Raw genomic sequence first — 21,323 nt, 5'->3', positions numbered from 1 at the left:
ACTCCCTCTTGGTAGCCTCCTGTCCTTCTTTCTCTTCCCTCCCGCCCCCCTCTGAAAGGCTGAGGAGGATTGAAGGAAGGAATCCCAGCACCCAGCTTCCCTTGTCCCCCTTCCTTCCATTTGACCCAGACTACAGAAAAAGGCCAAACTTCCTTCTTCCCGGAGGATAAATTGCATTGTTGAAAAAACCCCTAACTTACTTTTTTTTTTTTTTTTTAGTTTATTTATTTATTTATTTATTTATTTGGTGAGAGAGAAAAAGAGAATGCATGCGTGCATGGGGGAAGGGCAGGGAGAGAGGGAGAGGGAGAGGGAGAATCCCAAACAGGCTCCATGCTCAGTGTGGAACCCGATGCAGGGCTCGGTCTCACGACTTGAGATCATGACCTGAGCCGATGTCAAGAGTCAAGCGCTCAACTGACTGAGCCACCCAGGCGCCCAGAAAACCCCTAACTTATATTTGAGTCTGGGACACCTAGCTTTCAAGTGGGATTGAAGTTCACCACTTGTAGGTAGTCGACGAATAGCATTTAGGCTTCACTTGAGTGTCAAAGGGCCACTGCTGGCCAGTAACCCTTCACTGGTATCTTTTGCCCAAACCTCAGACTGAAGATTCTAGCAACCTGGGACAGGTGCCTCATACAGGGTTTGTTTCCTTATCACAAATACTGGAATATTCACATATAGGAGGGTTCTTGTACATGCACAAACTATCTAGATACCCCTGGCATTCAGTTAGTAAAACCCTACTCCTCTTAGCTAAATGCGAGTCCTGGGTGAGGTGGCTTCAAGGCTTGAAGAGGCACTGTGCCCTGAGGAAAAGATAAGAACTCAAGAGTCGCGGGAATTTGCAAAAGAACTGCCTTTGCCGGCTTCTTTTTAAAGGAGAAAAGAGCACTTGGGTAAATGTGACTCATTGTAGTGGAAGCTGATATTTGCGGAAGCAGCATACAATTTTCTGAGTTGTTGTAAACCATTAATTATATGGTTAGTAATCACTGTTCCCTCAAAACATGACACTCACTCCTTTGTCCCATAAATATGATATTCGTGTTTATTTGGCTGGGCCTCTCCTGCCGGTTACAGCGAACTTCGCGCTACTCCACAGGGAGCGAAGCTTTATGATGGGAGTTCTCTCGGCTGTGAGGAGGCCTGGCCGAGACTGCTGCAGGCCTCCCCCTAGCCACACCGTGGGGGACCGCGTGGGCCTGGCGATCACCCTGTGTGTGCAGCTTAGCCCGCACACACCCTGGGTGTCTCCCGCGAACGAGGGGAAATGCACCCGAGTCAGCCCCATCCTTATTCCGACCAGCGCTGACACGGGCCATGTGCCGATCCCCAGGCCGAAGAGACCCGCGTGACTCATCGTGTCTTGTGTTCTGTTCCAGCAACCCACCGAGTACTTCGACATGGGGATTTTCTTGGCATTCTTCGTCGTGGTCTCCTTGGTCTGCCTCATCCTCCTTGTCAAAATCAAGCTGAAGCAGCGGCGCAGTCAGGTAATACGTCCGAGCAGCCGGCGAGCGCAGATCCCCGCCGCCCTGTCACTAGTGAAAACGAGGGTGGGGGCCTGAGCTGTGCAGCCGGTTCCCAGGGGCCTACGAGCCATAAAGATAGAGAAAAGCAAGAGCAAAGCTTATCACTCTATGTCTTCTCTGTTCCCAAAGGGCCAGAACTATAAAGGCCGAGCCTTGGGAACGCTTCCAGCTGGGAGTTGTCTCAAGAAACGTCTAAAGGTTAATGTGGAGCCCTGGAGCCTGCTCCTCAGCTGTGATCTGGGGACCGGCAGTGTCCGCATCACCAGGGAGCCTGGTAGAAATGCAGACTCTCAGGCCACACCCCAGACCTGCTGAATCTGGATCTGCATCTTCCAAGCTCTCTCTAGACGATTCTCGATAAACAAAGTAGCCATCTTTGTGCCCCAGCTAGCACATCACTGTGCTCATAGGAAGGCAGGATTTAGGGGCAAAGTTTGATGGAGAGGGTAAACGAGAATCTAGACTGTCCCACGTGTACCGTGACATCTCAGGAGAGAGACGGTGGACATTGGCAGGCAATCTGTCAAGAGGATCACCGACTTCTCACAAAGTTGGGTGGCTAGAAGTGGGTGGGTTTGGCGACCACCCACGTGCATTGTCTCATTTGCCCTCAGAACTTTCTTCAGTGTAAAGAGGAGGAACCCTGGGTATAGAGCAGGTCAATAACTCAGGGTCTTGCAGAGTTGGCCAACCAATTGAAGTATATACCTCTGCTGATACTGCCACTTGGGTGAAGCCTGCGTTCAAGTCGTTGACCCTCAGGGGTCTGGAAAATCTGTGCCGCAGCAGTCTGAATTTTTAGTGCTTTCTCAAAAGCCTGTGCTGATCTGGTAATAAAGGACTAGCGTTATACCCGTCCCCATGTGTTAGATGCTATGGCCCTCAGGGCGACTACCACCGTAAATCCGTCCCGAACCCTAACACAGACCACATTCTGCTGCACAGAATTCCATGAACAGGCTGGCCGTACAGGCTCTGGAGAAGATGGAAACCAGAAAGTTCAACTCCAAGAGCAAGGGGCGTCGGGAGGGCAGCTGTGGGGCCCTGGACACGCTCAGCAGCAGCTCCACGTCCGACTGCGCCATCTGCCTGGAGAAGTACATCGACGGAGAGGTAATGGCAGAGGCAGGGCCCGTCCTGGTTGGGGATGGGGTGGACAGGTCAGTAGAGGTGCACAGGACCTGAAAGGACAGAGCCCCGTGTCCTCTTCCCACAGCCTTGTAGGGGCAGAAGGGTTTAAACGCCTAGGTCTTGAGGAGGTGGCCCGAGACAGTCTAACCGCTTTTCACCCCGGAGGAGGGTGGTCACAACGCAGACACTCTCTTGCTAGAGGGCCCAGCTTCCACCCACGTGATTTCAGAAGTTGATCAGAAATATATGCGAGGCCAGACGATGTCTGGTGTTAAGAACATTTACACGTATTGACATAATTTTATTTTTTAATTTTTTTCCTTTTTTTTTTTTTTTTTTTGAGAGAGAGTGAGCGCACAAGAGCAGGGAAGAGGCAGAGAGAGAGAGGGAGAGAGAGAATCCCAAGCGGGCTCTGCACTGCCAGCATGGAGCCCAACACGAGGCTCCATCTCAAACTGCGAGATCGTGACCTGAGCTGAAATCAAGAGTCAGACAGTTAACTGCCTGAGCCCCCCAGGCGCCCCCTACATGTACTGACTTAATTTTAGAATTGCTCTTCTGGAAACTGAGACATGGCTTAAAGCAAACCTCTCCTGCAAAGCCCCGTGGAACACTGGGTGTTTTTACTCAGGAGACAAGAGATGTGATGGCTACCTTTTTTCTTCTAGCTTTTTATCCTGAAAATGTCAGACTTTCAGGAAAGCTGCAGGAGTCCTTCAGTGAATCGTACATCATTCACCTAGAATAACCCTTTGTTAACACTGTGCCGTGTTTGCCTAATCTCTCTCCAGACAGAGACACACAAACACACACATTTGGGGAAGCAAACCACTTCAGAATCGGTTGCAGACATTTGATGCCCCTTTAATGAAAGCGTTCTGCTCCCAGATAGGCTATTGGATGAAAAAAAGGAGTTTTTGCAGAGGCCTTGAGATTAAGAGGGCCTTGAATGGTCTTTAGGTGCAGACTGCCTGCGTTCTAATCCTGACCCAGGGCAGGTTCTAGCTTTGTGATCTCAAGCAAGTGACTTCATTCTCTGTGCTGTGCTCGAGACATGAGCCTGAGACGGACATGAAGTCAAGGTGAATACAAAGGTTACATGAGAAAATGCAGGTAGAACTCTTGCCAAGGTCAGGCACAACATTAGGTATTAGCTTGAATATTATTGTGTTGAGCCGGTCAGGGAATGGAAAAACAAAGTCACGTTAGCAAATTTGGAGGGTGCTTTGGCTCAGGAATTCCAGAGGTGGTTCTGCCTCAGAAAACCTCATCACCTCCTCTCCACATAGGCTGCTTTGTTAGAAACCATGTACCCTCGGGTGAGTATCCAGGGTCCAGCAAAGGAGAGGACAGGAGAGCATTGCCCTTGGTGGCTCCTCCTGTCAATTACAAGTCCTGGGTATCTTCCTTTCTACTCATACCCAGTTGGAGCACCCGGAGGGAGCCACCATCCCAGAGATGCAAAGGTCTTGGTGGGGGGTAGGGGGAGGTGGGTAACCTAGCCCTGTCTCCAGACCCCAGGCTGCAGAAGCTCTTGGCTTTGGTCTCCCCTTTTGGGCGGCACGAACATGAGTGCCTTCCTCAGGCAACGAGAAAGCTGCCTGCTTCTGTGTGCTTCCTTCCTTAACAGTGAGGACCGTGGTTGGGGCTTCTCCCTAGAACACAGACATGGGTGCTGACTACAGGGAAATGAGTCTACCTGTAGCTAGAGATGGGGGGATGGGTGAGGAAGAAGCCTCTGGCACTGGCACAGGGAGCCCATGCTGGACTTCTCAGGAAGAAGCATTTAGCCCTCCACCTGTGCCCTGCCTTCAGGCCGTGTGTCCTCTCTCCCTCCCCAGGAGCTGCGGGTTATCCCCTGTACTCACCGCTTTCACCGGAAGTGCGTGGACCCGTGGCTGCTGCAGCACCACACCTGCCCCCACTGTCGGCATAACATCATAGGTAATTGTCACCTGCCTCCACTGTTGCTGAAGAGTCACTGTCCCTACCAAGTGCCTAGCAAGAGTGTGACACATGCTGCAGACTGGTGAGCGAGCACTGCCTTCTGGACCTGGAAGTGTGGGGACCTTGGGTTTCAGAGTTCACCAGCCCTCCAAACCCTTAGGAGAGCCTGCCCTGAAGAATTGCCCCGAGTTCCCGTTTTGGCCTCTTCACGTGAACCAGCCTCCTGACCTTGAGCAAGGCATCTGGCCTCTCCAGGCCTTAGGCCCACAATGTCTTTAGCAGAAATGGCAGTGATGATGCTCCCATGGCCAGAACTGGGGGGTTGTTCCCGGGCCACAGGAGATGAATGTGAGATGGCAGGGTCACAGTGTTGCTCCTGCATCACTGTGGTATCGGATGAGGGGCACGGAATGCCGGGTGGACTCCAGGGAACTGTTTCTCCAAGAGAGAAAGTGCCTTTCATCTTGGTACCTTTGCTGCTGTCTGCAAACCCCCATGGTGTCTTTGTTAGGCAGGACCGAGGGGAGGCGGGAGGTAGGCCCTTACCGGTGAGACCACCCTTCAAACAGAGAAGTGGGCTGGCCCCAGCCAGCGTGGCTGGGTTTGCTGATGGCCCAGAAGGAGGCATTGGCATGAGAGGGGGCGCATTGGCACATGACCGGGCCTCCTGCTTCAGCCTCTGCCCTTGTTTACCCCTCTAGCCCCATGTGCTCAGCCCTGCTGACGTTGTTTCCTCACCTCTCCCCAGAACAAAAGGGAAACCCGAGCACTGTGTGTGTGGAGACCAGCAACCTTGCGCGCAGCCGGCAGCAGAGGGTGATCCTGCCGGTGCACTACCCCGGCCGCGTGCACAGGACCAATGCCATCCCGGCCTACCCTACCAGAACAAGCATGGACTCCCACGGGAACCCCGTCACGCTGCTGACTGTGGACCGGCACGGGGAGCAGAGCCTCTATTCCCCACAGACCCCCACCTACATCCGCGGCTACCCGCCCCTGCACCTGGACCACACCCTGGCCCCTCACCGCTGCAGCCTGGAGCACCGGGCCTACTCACCAGCTCACCCCTTCCGCAGGCCCAAGTTCAGCAGCCGCAGCTTCTCCAAGGCAGCTTGCTTCTCCCAGTATGAGACCATGTACCAACACTACTACTTCCAGGGCCTCAGCTACCCAGAGCAGGAGGGCCAGGCTCCCCCGGGCCTCTCTCCCAGGGGCCCGACCCACGCCTTCCCCCCGAGCGGCAGCGGCGGTGGCGGCGGCCTGCTGTTCCCCACCGTGGTGCACATGGCCCCGCCCTCCCACCTGGAGAGCGGCAGCACGTCCAGCTTCAGCTGCTACCACGGCCACCGCTCAGTGTGCAGCGGCTACCTGGCCGACTGCCCGGGCAGCGACAGCAGCAGCAGCAGCAGCAGCTCCGGCCAGTGCCACTGCTCCTCCAGCGACTCTGTGGTGGACTGCACCGAGGTCAGCAACCAGGGCGTGTACGGGAGCTGCTCGACCTTCCGCAGCTCCCTCAGCAGCGACTATGACCCCTTCATCTACCGCAGCCGGAGCCCCTGTCGCACCAGCGACGTGGGGGGTTCCGGTGGCTCAGGCCGGGGGCCTGTCGTGTGCCTTGAGGGCTCCCCGCCTCCAGAGGAGCTCCCGGCAGCCCACGGTCAAGGTGCGGGGCGGGGAGAGCCTTGGCCCGGCCCTGCCTCTCCCTCGGGGGACCAGCTGTCCACCTGTAGCCTGGAGATGAACTACAGCAGCAACTCCTCCCTGGAGCACAGGGGGCCCGCCAGCTCTACCTCAGAAGTGGGGCTCGAGCCTTCTCCCGGGGCTGCCCCGGATCTCAGGAGGACCTGGAAGGGGGGCCGCGAGGGGCTGTCGTGTGCCTGCTGCTGCGAGCCCCAGCCCGCCACGCTGGAGCCCAGTGCAGGAGTGGCCGGGGGCAGCACACTGTTCCTGGGTCTCCCGCCCTGTGAGGCCTGTGGCCCCACGGGTGGGGAGTCACAGCCGGGAAGCTCCCAGGGCCTGTACGGTCTTCACCCAGACCATTTGGCCAGGACAGATGGGGTGAAATATGAGGGCCTGCCCTGCTGCTTCTATGAAGAGAAGCAGGTGGCCCATGGTGGCGGAGGGGGCAGCGGCTGCTACACTGAGGACTGCTCCGTGAGCGTGCAGTACACGCTCGCCCAGGAGGCCCCGCCCAGCTGCCACCCAGGGGCCCGGGACCTGAGCCAGCGCATCCCCATCATTCCGGAGGATGTGGACTGTGACTTAGGCCTGCCCTCAGACTGCCAAGGGACCCGTGGCCTCAGCCCCTGGGGTGGGACCCTGGGCCCGGATGCCCTGCGGCCCCACAGAAGCCTGGGAGCAGCCCAGGAAGAAGAGCCGGTTCTCTGCTGCCAGGCCAGGGCACCGCTCTCGCCCGGCTGCCCTCTGGAGGGTGCAGAGGCCACCAGGGCCAGCTTCCCCGGTACCCCCCAGGACACTCAGGAGTCCAGCGCCACAGCCACTGAGGCTGCAGGTGAGAATAGGAGAGGACAGGAGGCCAGAGTCGGGGTCCTCTTTCTCCAGGTTGTTTTCTAAGCGACTTCCTTCGTGCCCTTGACTTTAAAAACACCATCTGCACCTGATGACTTCCAGGTGTTATTTCCACCCCAACCCTTGCTCTGCGTTCCAGACCCATTAGGCCTTCTTCCCTAACCCTCACAAGCATCCCACCCTGTCATGTCCACTGCAGCGCTCCCAAATGCCTCCCTCTGCATGCCCTGCCCCACTTCTCCCCTGCTCCCCACCCAAGGCTCAGGCTGAAAGCCTGGCACTGTCCCTGAGCCCACCCCACCGTCCACACTCCAGTGCCCTGGGCTTCTCAGCCTGTCTGCAAGGACCACGTGGGCTTGTGTTTTGCCTCTGTCCAGAAAATCAAATTCCCAGAAAAATGCAGAATCCAAGTCCAGAATTTTCATTCAACTCAGCAGACCTCATCAAATTGCTCTAGAGTACCCAAACGTCTTACGTCCCTAATAAACAGTCTGGCACCTTTGAGTAATACTGCAACACGACAGGACAGGTTCCGCTTCCAAAGTGTATCCCTAGTTTATCTCTTCTGCAGCCCACACCTGCCATCTCTGGCAGGCCCGTTTCCTCTCCCCACGGTCAAGGCAGTGGCCTCCTGACTGGTCTCCTGCTGGTCTTGCCTTCTGTTCTGCATGGGAACCACAGTGGTGTTTTTTAAAATATATGTCTTTACACCGGAAAACCCTTCAGTACCTCGCCACTACCTTTAAATTAAAAAAATGTAAACTCCTCACCCCATTCTGTCTGATCTGCCCCCTGCCCACCCCTCTGACCACCTCCTGCTTCGCTCACCACCTGGCTACTCAAGCCTTCTGTGGCCTCTTGTCTATTGCCCCAGCCAGCCAAGTTCATCCCAGCCTCCAAACTTGTCTGCTGCTTCTCCAGATCTCAGCTGGAATCACATCCTCAGCCTCCTCCAAGGTCACTCTCACACCCTCTGCTCACTTCCCAGGCCATCACAGTCTGAGGTTACTTGGTTCTGAGGTCCGTAAGCTTCCAGGAGGGGGTCTTCTCCACTCTTCCCAGTGCCTGCAACAGTGCTGAATGTGGTGTTTTCATGCTACCTAATGACTTCCAGAAGTCTCTGCACCTCCAGATGAGGGAGACTGACTGTCTAGGAGGCACCTGTGCCCCCAGCAGCATGAGGAGCTCTCAGCAAAGGAGCTCTGTTTCGGCCCTTTGCTGTATAACACAGCCTGTCCGGTGTTGGGAGCTGTCCCTTCCTGAGAACCTGTCACACGCTGGCACGGGCACCCAAGTCCCTTGCCTGGTCCCTGTGTGTTGTGCCCAGGGCCTCCAGTGCCTGTTCTGTCCTCTGATGATTTCTCTCTCTCTCTCCCAGGACAGAGATCTTGCCCAGCAGACGGCGGCACGGGAGCCTGAGCTCAGAAGGAATTCTGGAAATGGGGACTATATGGAGACTCCAAGCTCTGACTTCCTTCAGGAAAGAAAAAAAAAAGAAAAAAAAAAGATTTTTTTTTAGCTTTGACAAACACACAAAAGTGGTAATAAAGAGAGCCCTCCTTCTCAACCCAAAATGTGAGCCACCTGTGGCAAACCGCCCCCATCCCCACCCCCCATTAACAAACCAACAGACAAAATTCTCTGAGTCTTTTGCCTCTTTTGATAACATGGTATTCTGTTTTGTAAAGTGTGTGTGCTTGGGGTTCTGAGGTGTGTGGGATTGAGTTCTCTGCTTTGTTTTTTTTAAGATATTATATGTAAATGTAAAGTTATTTAAATATATATTTTAAAGAACCCTAACCACCAACTTTTGCTGAAAAAAAAAAAAATCACTGCTGCATTAATTGAACCACATCATGTGTAGATACTGTTGTCTCCCCGGAGGGGGCTCAGGCCTTTGAAAAGCTCAGGGCTACACCTGCCTTAGAAAATGAACCAGAAACTTGAAGTAAAGCTAGTTGATATGGGTACAGACTCTGAGGAACAATGCAATGCTGCCTCTTTCTTTCTTGTGGCAAATCCCAACGTGCAAAGTTTCGGGTCTTCTCAGAAGCCATGCCTCTCCAGCCCACACCTTTAGGCAGCTGATGGAAACAGCTAGGAACAGGGCGGAAGGTCTGCAGCACTGAGGAGCTGGGACAAGCCATTGCTACACAAAGCCCCAGGGTGACAGGGACAATTCAGCCCAGTGTCCTAAGTCTGTCCCTTTGGGTCAGCGTCTTAGGTAAAAGGACAGAGTTCACAATCCTGAACTTGGGCTTCCTGCTACTGGCTGCAGAAATGGTTCGAAGGGGTGTGTGGGGACAAACACCCGGGAGGAATGTAGTTTTGCGGCCTTGGTGTCTAGGGAGCAGAGAGTGTCCCGGAGAAGGGACAGAGGGCACTGGAGCGTGCCTGCAGGGGGTGCACAGCCAGCATCCTTGGGCTGCCTTCCTGGGGATCCCACGGGGTCAGCACCGAGCTCCGTTTGAATGATACGTTTCCCATCCCATTTCCCTCTGGAAGCTCGCTTCAGGGGTCTTTCAGCCCATTGCCTCACGGCTGAAATTGCTCATCTCACCTGCAAATGTCTACTATCCTTTCTACCTAATGCACTATTATGTATTGATTCTCCAGGAGACAGAGAAAGAGACTATCAGATAGTTTAGACCCAAAGGGTAGGTCTTTGTATATTTTTCCAGCCTTTTGCTGTTCTTGTTTTTAAGAGGAAGGGAGAGTTTTAAAACCCAAACCATTTTTTTTTTTAAAGATGTTTCCACTTTTAAAAGGGAGAATCTATTTAAAGCTATTTCAGATCAGGGATTGTCATCCTTTTTGTCCAATCAATGTACTTCTTGTTCTTAAGAAAGTTTTTTTTAGAAGAAACTAATCACATTAGCCCTTGTGTTCACTAACTCCTCTGGTCACTTTGATTCATTTGTCATCTGAAATGCTCATTTGCGGAATAGGAACCTCACAGCCTAGGGTGCCCCCCCACCCCCCCCCCACCCCCGCCGCCGCCCTCCTAGTGGGTAAATAGAGACCACCCTGGGTTGCCATCATCGGTAATGTAAGGCTCAGGGGAAATCAGCCCAAAGTCCAGATGAGAATGTTTTGACTGAGAGTCTCACTGTATCCCAAGCCTTTTTGCTTTTTTTTTTTTTTTTAACCCAGCCTGTGATGAGGACATTTACCTACTTGTAGCCAGATTTTGACAGAAATTCCAACATCAACTGATGGAGCCATTTGCCATTTAGGAACTCACCATGGTGAGATGTGTCTTCCAGTCCCTGAGGTACAGTCCCTTGGGGGCTGCTCCCCCCACCCCGGGCTGATGCCCAGCACACCTGTTGGCGAGGGTGTGGGAAGCGCCTAAGCTGTTGACATGTGATCCGGGCCGCCTTTATTTCTCGGGCCAGGAGTAGCAGCTGCTGGGGACAACAGCTTGCATTACGTGGTTTTAGGGGAAGGATGGGGGCATGGCTTCTAACATGGGTTGCAAAAACCAGCTTCTCATTGTTGAGATTTTCTTGTTGTTTGTGATTTTGTTTTTTGTTTTGTTTTTAATGCCTTTGAGTGCATACTCTTTGAAACCATAGCCCCAAAGTGGCTTTCTTTAGCCCTGCTTGGAAAACTACTCCTCAACAGCCTTAAGCAATAAATAGATGAGTAGATAATGTGGCTTCAACGGGGCTTATTAACATAAATGTGTCTGATTTTCATTTGAAAGGGCAATGATTACAGATGGCAAAAAGAAACATTTAATTGTTATAGTTTACAGGGTGGTAGAAACAGGAAAATGAAATGTTAAAACTTTAAGTATCAGCCATTGTCTTAAATTTGTGTTGGCCCACCAGACAAGGAGGTCACCAGAATGTAGTAACCCAACTATATTGCCTAGGCATTCAAATGAAAAGGAATGTCTTCTTCGAAGTTATAAGACTCCAATAATAATGACAAGTACCTTTGTCGGTGGCCTCTCAGTGGTGTGCTGGGGTCATATAGCCTTGGAAACTGGGAGCATCATATTTTCCATTGAGAACCGCCCCCCCCCCCCCCCAAGCCGAAGTCCCCTGGCCCAGCCCTGGGGATGGGACAGATAGACATGTAAACTAAAGAGTGTTGGAACCAGTTAAAAATGGTCTTCTGATCAACAAGGTACCTCTTTGTGATAGGACACAGCCTCAATATGCTGGCTCTGACTCAGTCTCTCCCGCCTCTGTTGAACCCAAGCCATTTTATAAAGCCCAATCTGCTGTCCCACCGCTCAGACCCTCCTCCCTTACGTGCTGCTAGTTTCTACTCAAAGCTCATGCATGACTAATGCTTTTTAAATGAGGTCTAAAAAATAATCACTAATCAAGAGTATTATTTTTTAAACAGACCTTTTTCTATTCTTTATATAAACTCTATTGTGTTGGTCTAACAAGACACTATTTTAAAAAAAAAATTTTTTTTTACCTTCTCCCATAGCACTTAAAAGATATTTTGTAAAGACTTTGCTGTAAAGATTTTGTAATAAAATGGTCTAAGGGCTCCTTCTCCAACATTACCATTTTTTTAAATGTTTTAAAGGCTAGAAAACAACTTATGTATATTCTGTATATGTATAGCAGCACATTTCATTTATGGAAATATGTTCTCAGAATATTTATTTACTAATATATTTATCTTAAGCCATGTCTTATGTGGAGAGTGTGACATTGTTGGCATAATCATTGAAAATGACTAACATGAGGCCCTGTAAATACATGATAATTGCACACAGATTTTACATATTTGCCGACCAAAAATGATTTAAAACAAGTTGTAGTCTTCTATGGTTTTGTAACAAATTGTACAAATGACTGTAAAAAAAAAAATACAATTTTATCAAGTACGTGTTACATGTTGTCATTGCTCTATTGGGTAAAGGCCTACAGATTCCACCAAGAAGAGGTTTACATGAAGCAGGGCCTTTAACTTCAACTTGTTCACGTGAGCACCTGTGTGATTTCCTGTCCTGTTACCATAGAGTTCAGGTTGTTGGGCGCTGGGGTGATGGTGTCATGAGAGAGCATCTGATAGCATGTGGGATTATGTCCTTGAGGTAATGGTAGTTTTTCTGCTCAGCGCTGTGTGGAGGGGTGAGGGGAACAGTAGTCCCCTTTTTATTTTTTTTTTTAATTTTTTTTTTCAACGTTTATTTATTTTTGGGACAGAGAGAGACAGAGCATGAACGGGGGAGGGGCAGAGAGAGAGGGAGACACAGAATCGGAAACAGGCTCCAGGCTCCAGGCTCTGAGCCATCAGCCCAGAGCCCGACGCGGGGCTCAAACTCACGGACCAGATCGTGACCTGGCTGAAGTCGGGCGCTTAACCGACTGCGCCACCCAGGCGCCCCAGTAGTCCCCTTTTTAAAATAAGGAACATGGGCTGGATATAAACTGTTGACTTCCTCTGCCTGGCCTTTTCTTACCTGGAAGACCGAGAGACCCCTCAAACCCCTATTAAGGAAAGGGGGCTTGTAGGGAAGAGATGGCAAGCATTTAGCCGTCGATATGACCTCATCATGAGAGTGGAGAGGGGCTGTCAGTATGAAATGAATCTCGTACCCATTTGTCTTGTGTCCCAGGGAGGGAGTTACTAATTTGTAAAGCACTCTGAGATTATGTGGAAGGTGCAAAGTGGTGTTTATTTTTCAGACATCTAGCAGAGAATATCCTAAGCCCGTGAGCTCCAGTTCCATTTCTCTCTCTTTAACTTGGGCCATTTCTTGGGCACAGGCTCCTCATGGACCTCCAGCTGCCTCCTGCCAGGCACTGGGTCCTGAGCACCTCCAGGACTGGCGGCCTGGCTGTACAGAGCCTCCCAGAGCTTTTGTTTGATGGCCTTGCCCAGCTCCAAGCTGTACCTCTTGGGGGTCCCTGAAGGATTCCATAGCATCGGCTCAACCACAGAGTGGTACAGAGCCCTGTAACCCTCTGTGGAGAGGCCGTGGATGGTCAGCTTGTCCTCGGACAACTGCTGTCTCTGTCTGGTTTCAGGAAGCAACGCTTGGCCCTTCCAGGCCGCTGTCCCAATGTTCCGGGGTAATGCTTGGGTGGCAGCCACATGTTCGGCATATCTCTTCTCAAGATCTTGGCGGACTGTTACTTTTTTCTCCTTTGAACTTTCTTTACTCTAGCCAGGAAGAAAGCAGAGAAGTCAAAGCTAAAACTTGAGAAGGGAGCTCAGAATAATTATCTGGGATTTGTGTCCCAGAGTCTTGGTTACAGCCACAACCAACATTTGTCTAGCGTGTTCTAGCTTACTGAATTCCTTCATGTATGCCACTGCGTGCGTTCCCCCATAACCCTGTAAGGTCAGCAGGGGACGGTTTGACAGGCAAGGAAATCGGAATTGGTTTGCCCAAGGCCACACAGTTAGAAGGTTAATAACCATCGTGTCATCTATTGAATGCCATGCAGGATGTTAAGCATTTACCCTTTGCACTCTATTAGCTTAATCGTGAAACCCTATGGGGGAAGGGCCATTATTCCCCATTTTATAGATGACGAAGACAGAGGCAGAGAGAGGCTAAGCCCACGGTTCTCCTCAATTATAGTTAGAGCTGGAATCTGAAGCCAGACAGCTTAGCTCCAGGGTGCAGTCTGAGCTCTGCTGGCCCCATGGAGTGATGGACCTCTTGGGAGGCCAGGTTCTCCAGGTGGAAGTTCACAGCAAGATCTGCAGCTCACCTCTTGGTGTTCGGTGTGTGTGCGTAAGGGCGCTACCCGTATCCGGGCTTTTCCCACCCTTGTTTTCCCTTTGCATCAAGATCCTTCTGCCCGTGCTTATGAGAGGCGCTTCATCCTCCCATAGAACCAGGCAGGGTGTAAACAGCATGAGCCCAGATCTGGTACTCTCTCCACTATAGCATGCTGCTGCCCACATCCCCACCCTCCACCACCGCCCCCCACAGCCCTGTCTTTAACTTTAGGATTTTCCTTCACTCTATATAAATCACTTAAGCATTAAATGTTCCCTAGCTTACGTTTCCCTGTCCCCACTCCGTCCCCTTTCCTCCACCACAGCCACCGTGTACCTTGTTGACGCCTCCTGCAGACCTCCTGAGCCTCGGTGAGCCTGAGTGCTGCCCCACTGGCCATTTGCCCTTGGAACTGATGGAGTTTCTTATCCCGCACCGATGCATGGCTTTTGTTGCTGAATTGTCCTTGGGTTTTAATCCCTTCGGGGGCTTTTCTTCAAACTTGCATGGTCCTGGGCAACACTTATTCTTAAGTTGTCGCCTGAGCACCAGCTTAATCAGGGAGAAAGAACTGGCAATTAACGGATTCTTTACAACTTCCCAAGAAGAGGTGCTACCTGGTGCTGGGGTCCTGATGTTCTGCTTTGCACACATTCTGGCCGTCCAGATGTTGGTGAGAGCCGGTGAGTCCACATAGCAGTCCTGAAGCCTGGTGTTCAGTAGGATGGACTGACGGAGCCCATAGGTGGGGATGCTGGAGTCTCGTCTCACGTAGATTGGATGCTAGAATTACAAAGGGAGAAAAAGGAATTTAAAAAAGACCAGTTCCCAAGCAGAGACTAGAAGGTCCACTTGGGCAAAGTATGAACATCTTTTTACACATCATTCCTTCTACGCAGCTCTTAGAAATCTTTCTATCCATCTGGTCTCCTGCTCACCAAAGCTGTTTGTACCAAGTACAGAAACAAGGTCACGATGATATTCAGGCTCTCAGAGAACATAGCAATGCTTGTTCTGGAAGCTGGAAGTGGAGGTTTGGGAAGCACTTACAAGGAATCAGAGACAATTCCTGTCTACTGGAAAGCTTAGGGAACCGTGGCAGGAAAGGAATGGAAATGAGATCACTCAACACTCCTCTAGGAACTGCAGTCACCCCTCCACCATGCCGCAACACAGAAAGAACAGCAGGTAAAGTTCTGCCAAACCCTAAATATAATTCTTAACCAGCCCGCCATGGGCCAAGAAAGGCTGCTCAAGAAATACTGGGTTCCATAAAGGCAAAAGCACAAGGTAAATGATGCTGACCTCCATTTCCTGGGACCAGCCAAGAACAAGAGAACAATTTGGATAGATTAGAAGCACACATCTAAAGAGACCTGGCCTTCTAAGATACGTCATCGGTAAAAAAAATAAAATCACCTTACCATTGTTTCGGTTGCCTTAAATTTTATTTTATCTAGCTTAGTAGGGGGAAGAAACATGTATTTCCTTTTCCCTTTTTCTCTTTTGCTTTTTTTGGTTGTTGTTTTGCTTTGTTTTGTTTTAATATTTCTAGTCACCTGTCTTTCTCTGCCTCAGTCATATATGAGCAATTTGCAGTTTGTTTGGATTTTGGCTCACACGCAGGCAGTTTTGAACCATTGTCCCTAGTATTTGTGATGTCACTTTGGTTTGTGATGTGGATCTGGGTGGGTGTTACATCACCAGATTTTATAGTTAAATTAGGCTGGAAGGAGTTCTATTTTGTTGTGCTTGCAGCCTCAGGAACTTGTGAAGCTCTCATTCCCCCCACCCCCCGCCCCTCCCAGAAGGGCTCGGGTGAATTAGTAAGATCCTAACGTTCTTAAGAAGCATGCTTCGCACGCAACTTAGTCAAATACACAGACCATATTTGTGGATCCAGGTAGGGAGATAGATCCTTACATGTGCAAAAGTGGCCTTCTCCATGCACATAAAGAAGGTACTGTTACATTCTCCAAAGAGCTGCCAAGGTTAGGGACCAGAAATGAAAGAACACGTTCCTGCAACCCTGGGCACCTCTCCCTACATTTCTCTCCCCGGGAGACTACACGGTTTCTGGAATGTGGTTTTATTTTACATCCCATGGCAAATTCAGTAATTAGAGCTGTTAGCGGTGTCAAGGGCTTGAAACAGGAACAAAGACACCTCTTCCTGGTAACTGTTGGGCAATGCCTCGCTCCTTATCAGGTGCTCGTCCCGCTGGTGATTTTGAGTTTTTATACACCAAATGCCAAAGGAGGCTCCCTCCTGAGGGGGAGGAGAGAAATGATGGAAAAACAGAGTATGCGTCTGGCAGGAGCTCCTGGAATCGCATGTGTTGCCTGTTTCATTTTTCTGAGTGTTGTCCCTGGAGTGAATCAAAGTCTGCAGGCAGACCGCACCGCAGGCCGCGGTGGAACCACCTCCAGGCCAAAGGCATCTGGACCCACAGACGCTTGGGAGGACAATGGGGCCCATTCAGTGGTGAGCCCTGGCCTCACCTCCCGAGAGGTGGGTCAGTTTTAGAGCAGGGTGTTGGCAAGGGTTTGTCTTTGGGAAGCGTTTGTGAATGGCTGGAGACTGGGCGGGCAAGCATCCTTTCAAAGCCGGTGAATCCCGGCTCTTGGGCTACTGTCTGCCGTTGCTCTGCATGGCAGGGACAGAAGGGAAATGTTGGGCAATAAAGGAATTCTAAGAGTAGCTCTTCTGTCTCTCTGCTCTTCTTCCCCGTCTTGAGGTTGGCCTTCCCACACCTCCTCTTTCCGGATACTCATCTGTTATATTTATTTTCCTAGGCCTTTGCTCAATGGCCAAGTGACAGTGCTCTGACTCTGAGGAGCGTGCTGAATCTCCTTCTGCTGGCATAGAGCTGTTCACATGGACAGCAGCTGATACACACTCCAACTCCCATCAAATTCTGCCTCCTCTGCCTTCAGCGGAACTCTCTTCCGTTGGCTCTTCCCCAGTAGGTAACCTCCAGGCTCTTTAGAACTAACCGAGGGTGATGCGGCCTGTGCTATTTCTCCTATGTCAGTAAGCTTTGTATTTATTGAATGCTTGCCATAGGTCGGGCACTGTTCTAGGCACTTCACAAGCATGATCTCACGAAATGCTACCAACAATCTTATGAGTTTGGGCACTGTGGCCATCCCTACTTTACAGATGAAGAAACTGAGGCACGAGCTGCTCAAGATCCATGCCCCAGATCCCAATGCTAGTAACCAATAAAGGTCGGACTCAACCAAGGTCTACATCATCCTTGCTCTTAACCACTCATAGCTATCACTGTGATGCTTTGCCTCTCATCTGGTCAGCCCATCCACATACTACCCCTGGGCCCAGTTCAAGTCCTGCCTGTGACATGAGACCTTCTCTGGCCTCAGGAGTTGGTCTGCCCAAGTTGACATCCCAGATCCATCTCTCAATGGGCAAGTGAATTCACATCTCTGAACCTTATCTTCCTCATCTGTGAAATGGGGATAGTAATAGTGCCTACCCCAGGATCACTGTGAGGATGAAATGGGACAAAGTGTGTGAAGCACTTGGTATGGCTCCTTGCACATAGGAAGCACTCATTAAATAATGTTCTCATTAATATTATTATTGGGGCCCATTCACTCACCTGACCCTTTCCTGAGCCCCTGTTGCTCATTGTCTGAGTGACGTAACCCAACATTTGATATGAGCTTCATCTCGGGTCCTTCATGAGGCCAAGCAATGAGCCTCTAGAAGTGGGGAATGATTCTGATCCGACTTGGGCATCATGACATTTCTTTTCCCAAGATTCACCTTCACTAAACATTTGTCAGATGCTTGGGGCGCCTAGGTGGCTCAGTCGGTTAAGTGTCCTACTCTTAAATTTTTTTTTTAATGTTTATTTATTTTTGAGAGAGAGACAGAGTGCGAGCAGGGGAGGGGGAGAGAGAGAGGGAGACAGAATCCAAAGCAGGCTCCAGCTGCCAGCACAGATGGCAGGGCTTGCCGATGTGGGGCTCGAACCTAAGAACCACAAGATCATGACCTGAGCCCAACTCGGACGTTCAACTGACTGAGCCACGTAGGCACCCCAAGTGTCTGACTCTTGATTTCAGCTCAGGTCATGATCTCACGGTTTGTGGGCTCGAGTCTCGTGGCTGAATCTGCCACTGACAGGGTGGAGCCTGCCTGGGATTTTCTCTCCCCTTCTCTCTCTGCCCCTCCCCGCTCACGTTCTCTCTCTCTCTCTCTCTCTCTCAAAATAAATAAATAAACATTAAAAAAAATTTTTTTGGTCAGATTCCTCGGCCTCACAGGAGTGGTGTTGTTACAGGAGCCACATTTCCCTCCGGTTGTGGGAGTCGTCCAGAATATCTCATGCTTCGTTAGATGGCAAGGAAAGTGGTTACCTGAGGATAAACTAAGGAAAGTGACAAGTCTTTCACCGAGATTGTTCCACTGAAGGCTGTGTTCAGAATTATAAAGTCAAAATGGAAAGACTCTATTTGGTCCAGGGTCCTGAAACTACGGCAAGAGTTTCCATCGTTGGTGCCAACACTTGGTCCAGAAAACCTGGGGTTGAGGCAGTAGGGCTTCCATGTTGCTGAAAGTCCTGTTCCTCACTTTGATTCTCCAGTGAACCCTTTTATTCTGCTGAGCCCAGTCTAAATAGCCTTTATTTTCCACTGATCATTTGGAACTGTACTTTCTGACATATCTAAAACCACCACCCCTATTTGGAAACACATCTGCCCTTCTTTGATGCTTGGCCAAGCTCTTTTCACTGTATGTTTAGCTCCCGTAATCTTTTTTCTTTCTTTTTTCCTTGACTACTACCTTTCTTCTCTTTGATTTCTCTTCGTTCCTATTCTCCTTCTGGAGGGTCAGTTAATAAAGAGGAGATTGAGCCAATTCATAATTACTGTCGCCTTCCCCCTTCATCCCCCATCCCCAAATTCTAGTGGAATTTAGTTGTTTTTCATTTCCTCAGAAGATGTTTTTCTTTTAACACCCAAGCAGTAAACTTCCACACCCATATGGGAACATATCGGAGGTTCGTGATGTAGAAGGTTTAGGAAAGAAGAGAAAAACTTTGGATGAGAGAATTTGAAAAGATTCCTGAACCATGATGCAAACCCTGAGGAACAGTGATTTAAACCACATGTGCTGAATGTGCACCTATCATGGGCCAAGTATGTGAAATAAGGGTGCCCTGCCCACCCTGCCACCCCTTCCCACTGGACTCAGTTCTCAGATGTGGCCACCTGGATGCCACACAGACACCTCTAATTCACTATTTTCAAAACCAAATTATTTCATTTCCCTAGCCCCATCAGAGCAAGTAAAACCACGACTTCTCTAGAATTTCCCATCGCTAGGTTTCCAACGCAGAAACCTGAGACAGGATCAGTAACAGTATGGTGCTGAGCCGAGCTGGAGACTAAAGATCCTGTTTTTGTTTAAAAGTTTGACATTTTGGGGCATCTGGGTGGTTCAGTTGGTTGAGCATCTGACTCTCGATTTTGGCTCAGGTCATGATCTCATGGTTCTGGGGGTTCGAGCCCTGCACTGAGCTCTGCACTGACAGCACAGAACCTGCTTCAGATTTTCTCTCCCTCTGTCTCTGCCCCTCCCCTGTTCTCTCTCTCTTAAAATAAATAAATAAACTTTAAAATAAAATAAAATAGAATAGAATTTTGATATTTTGTTCATCATGACTTTTGGGGCAATCATATTTTTAAAGATATTGCATTGAAATAATGTTTATGAAATGTTTTCTAAATTTTTTTTAACGTTTATTTATTTTTGAGACAGAGAGAGACAGAGCATGAATGGGGGAGGGTCAGAGAGAGGGAGACACAGAATCTGAAACAGGCTCCAGGCTCTGAGCTGTCAGCACAGAGCCCGACGCAGGGCTCGAACTCACAGACCGCAAGATCATGACCTGAGCTGAAGTTGGCCGCTTAACCGACAGAGCCACCCAGGCGCCCCAATGAAATGTTTTTTAATATATTTTATAATTTATTAAATAATATTTATTTATCTTGATTACTGAGTTTCTTGGCCTCCGTCAAGATTTTGTGCCTGAGGTGAACACCTGACTTGCCTCACCGTAATTCTGACCCTGGACCATTCAGTATTTGTTGCCAGAACCCCATAAGGACAAGTAGGCAATTCACCAAGGTGATTAGGAATGTAGTCCTGGTGTCTTACTGTCTGGGTTCAAAGCCCAGCTCCACTACTATGTGACCTTTGGACAAGACATTCAACCTCTCTGAGGAGGTTGGTAAGGGTGCTGGGGGCATTCTGTGAATTGTGACAGCAAGCACTGTACCTTGCCTAGAGTTTAGCAAAGTGCTCAGTAAAAGTTTGCTATTGTTGTTATTAGTATCGGGCTCCTTATCCAGTGCTCTCTCCACAACATGATGTCTTTTGAGCAGAAATCATCCCAACTAGAGTTTCAAAGATACCAGGGTCACCTAAACGCCACCAGCTGAGCCCTCCCAACTTCTTGGCAAATCCTGTTGCCCTCAGAGGAATTGAAGGGCTTGACTGCAGAGCACAAGCAGGCAAACAGACAGACAGCAACATTTTCCTGGAGGCCCAGGGGCTACAGTCAATGTCCTCACTCTTTCCATGAAATAAATCCGCTAAGTGACTGAGGCATGTGGAGCATTGAAATGCATATCTCAGGCTGCTTCTTGCCAGGGTCCAGGACCACGTAACTGAGCAAAAGACCTTGAGCTGTTAATTGCCCTGACCTAGACCCAGTAGGCTATATTTTTAGCCTCTGTGCACTGTTTCCATCACCTGTGCTGGGCTTTAAGCTACAAAAGAGGGGAGGGAGGCCTGGGGAAGGCTACAGGGATGTTTCTCATAGCAGCCAGTGGGGGCAGGGGCTGGCCCACTATTTTTGAGTTCTGTTGTACAAGCCAGCCTCATGGGTGTGCAACCTGGGTAGGGACACAGTGTCCCCAACCTTAGATGGGCCCCACACTTGATTTAATGCTCTGCTGTAGCCATCTTGAAATTCTTAATCATTTTGAACAAGGAGCCCCTCATTTTCATTTCTCACAGTGCCCTGCAAATTACATAGCTCATTCTGGTTGTACGCAAGGCTGGTACCCACTCAGCCTGGGGAGCTTTCCTGCAGCATGGCAGGACAGGCTGAAGCTACTATCATGAGGCATAAATCCCCAGACTTGGCCACATAAACCTTATTTTGAACCTCTTGTCTGCTCCTTCCTATTTCCTCAGAAACCAGGGGGAGATTCCAAAGAACCTCATAAACTGTGTTCTGCTTTGCTAAAATATTTCCCCTCACTCGATTTAAAACAGTCCACAGACCATTCTCCATCAACATCATTTTCTTGTCTCTGTAGTACTTCTTGCTCTCTGAAATTCACATTATTTCTAGGACCAGCTTGTCTGGTTGGTTTTCTGGGTGTGTTCCTCACTGAATATTTGTTGAGTGGAGGAAGGGTCACCTTTAT

General features: G+C 50.0%; 2 protein-coding genes across 2 annotated transcripts in view; one reads left to right on the top strand and one right to left on the bottom strand.

Annotated features, from left to right (window-relative positions):
- The window catches only part of ZNRF3 (zinc and ring finger 3), a 154,064-nt gene extending 145,282 nt beyond the window's left edge, over positions 1-8,782 (top strand). Inside the window, exons 5-9 of the mRNA XM_047088289.1 lie at positions 1,389-1,499; positions 2,484-2,651; positions 4,511-4,613; positions 5,365-7,128; positions 8,524-8,782. Of these exons, the coding sequence (XP_046944245.1) occupies positions 1,389-1,499; positions 2,484-2,651; positions 4,511-4,613; positions 5,365-7,128; positions 8,524-8,564 (2,187 nt within the window). The 3' untranslated portion in view covers positions 8,565-8,782. The remainder of the gene's footprint in view (positions 1-1,388; positions 1,500-2,483; positions 2,652-4,510; positions 4,614-5,364; positions 7,129-8,523) is intronic.
- Positions 8,783-12,827: 4,045 nt separating this feature from the next.
- Positions 12,828-17,546, bottom strand: CUNH22orf31 (chromosome unknown C22orf31 homolog). Its single transcript, XM_047088513.1, has 4 exons — positions 17,477-17,546; positions 14,793-14,875; positions 14,191-14,637; positions 12,828-13,286 (listed from the first exon to the last, which is right to left on the bottom strand). Exons 1-4 carry the CDS (start codon positions 17,544-17,546, stop codon positions 12,828-12,830), a joined length of 1,059 nt encoding a protein of 352 aa, XP_046944469.1.
- Between the last annotated feature and the right edge of the window lie 3,777 nt (positions 17,547-21,323).

The sequence above is a fragment of the Lynx rufus genome, unplaced genomic scaffold (assembly GCF_022079265.1).
Source record: "Lynx rufus isolate CCGP_SWC_20201006 ecotype Redwood Valley unplaced genomic scaffold, mLynRuf1.p SCAF_24, whole genome shotgun sequence".
NCBI lineage: Eukaryota > Metazoa > Chordata > Mammalia > Carnivora > Felidae > Lynx > Lynx rufus.
The sequence above is the reverse complement of the archived record's forward strand: the minus strand, read 5'-3'. Positions and strand labels throughout refer to the sequence as shown.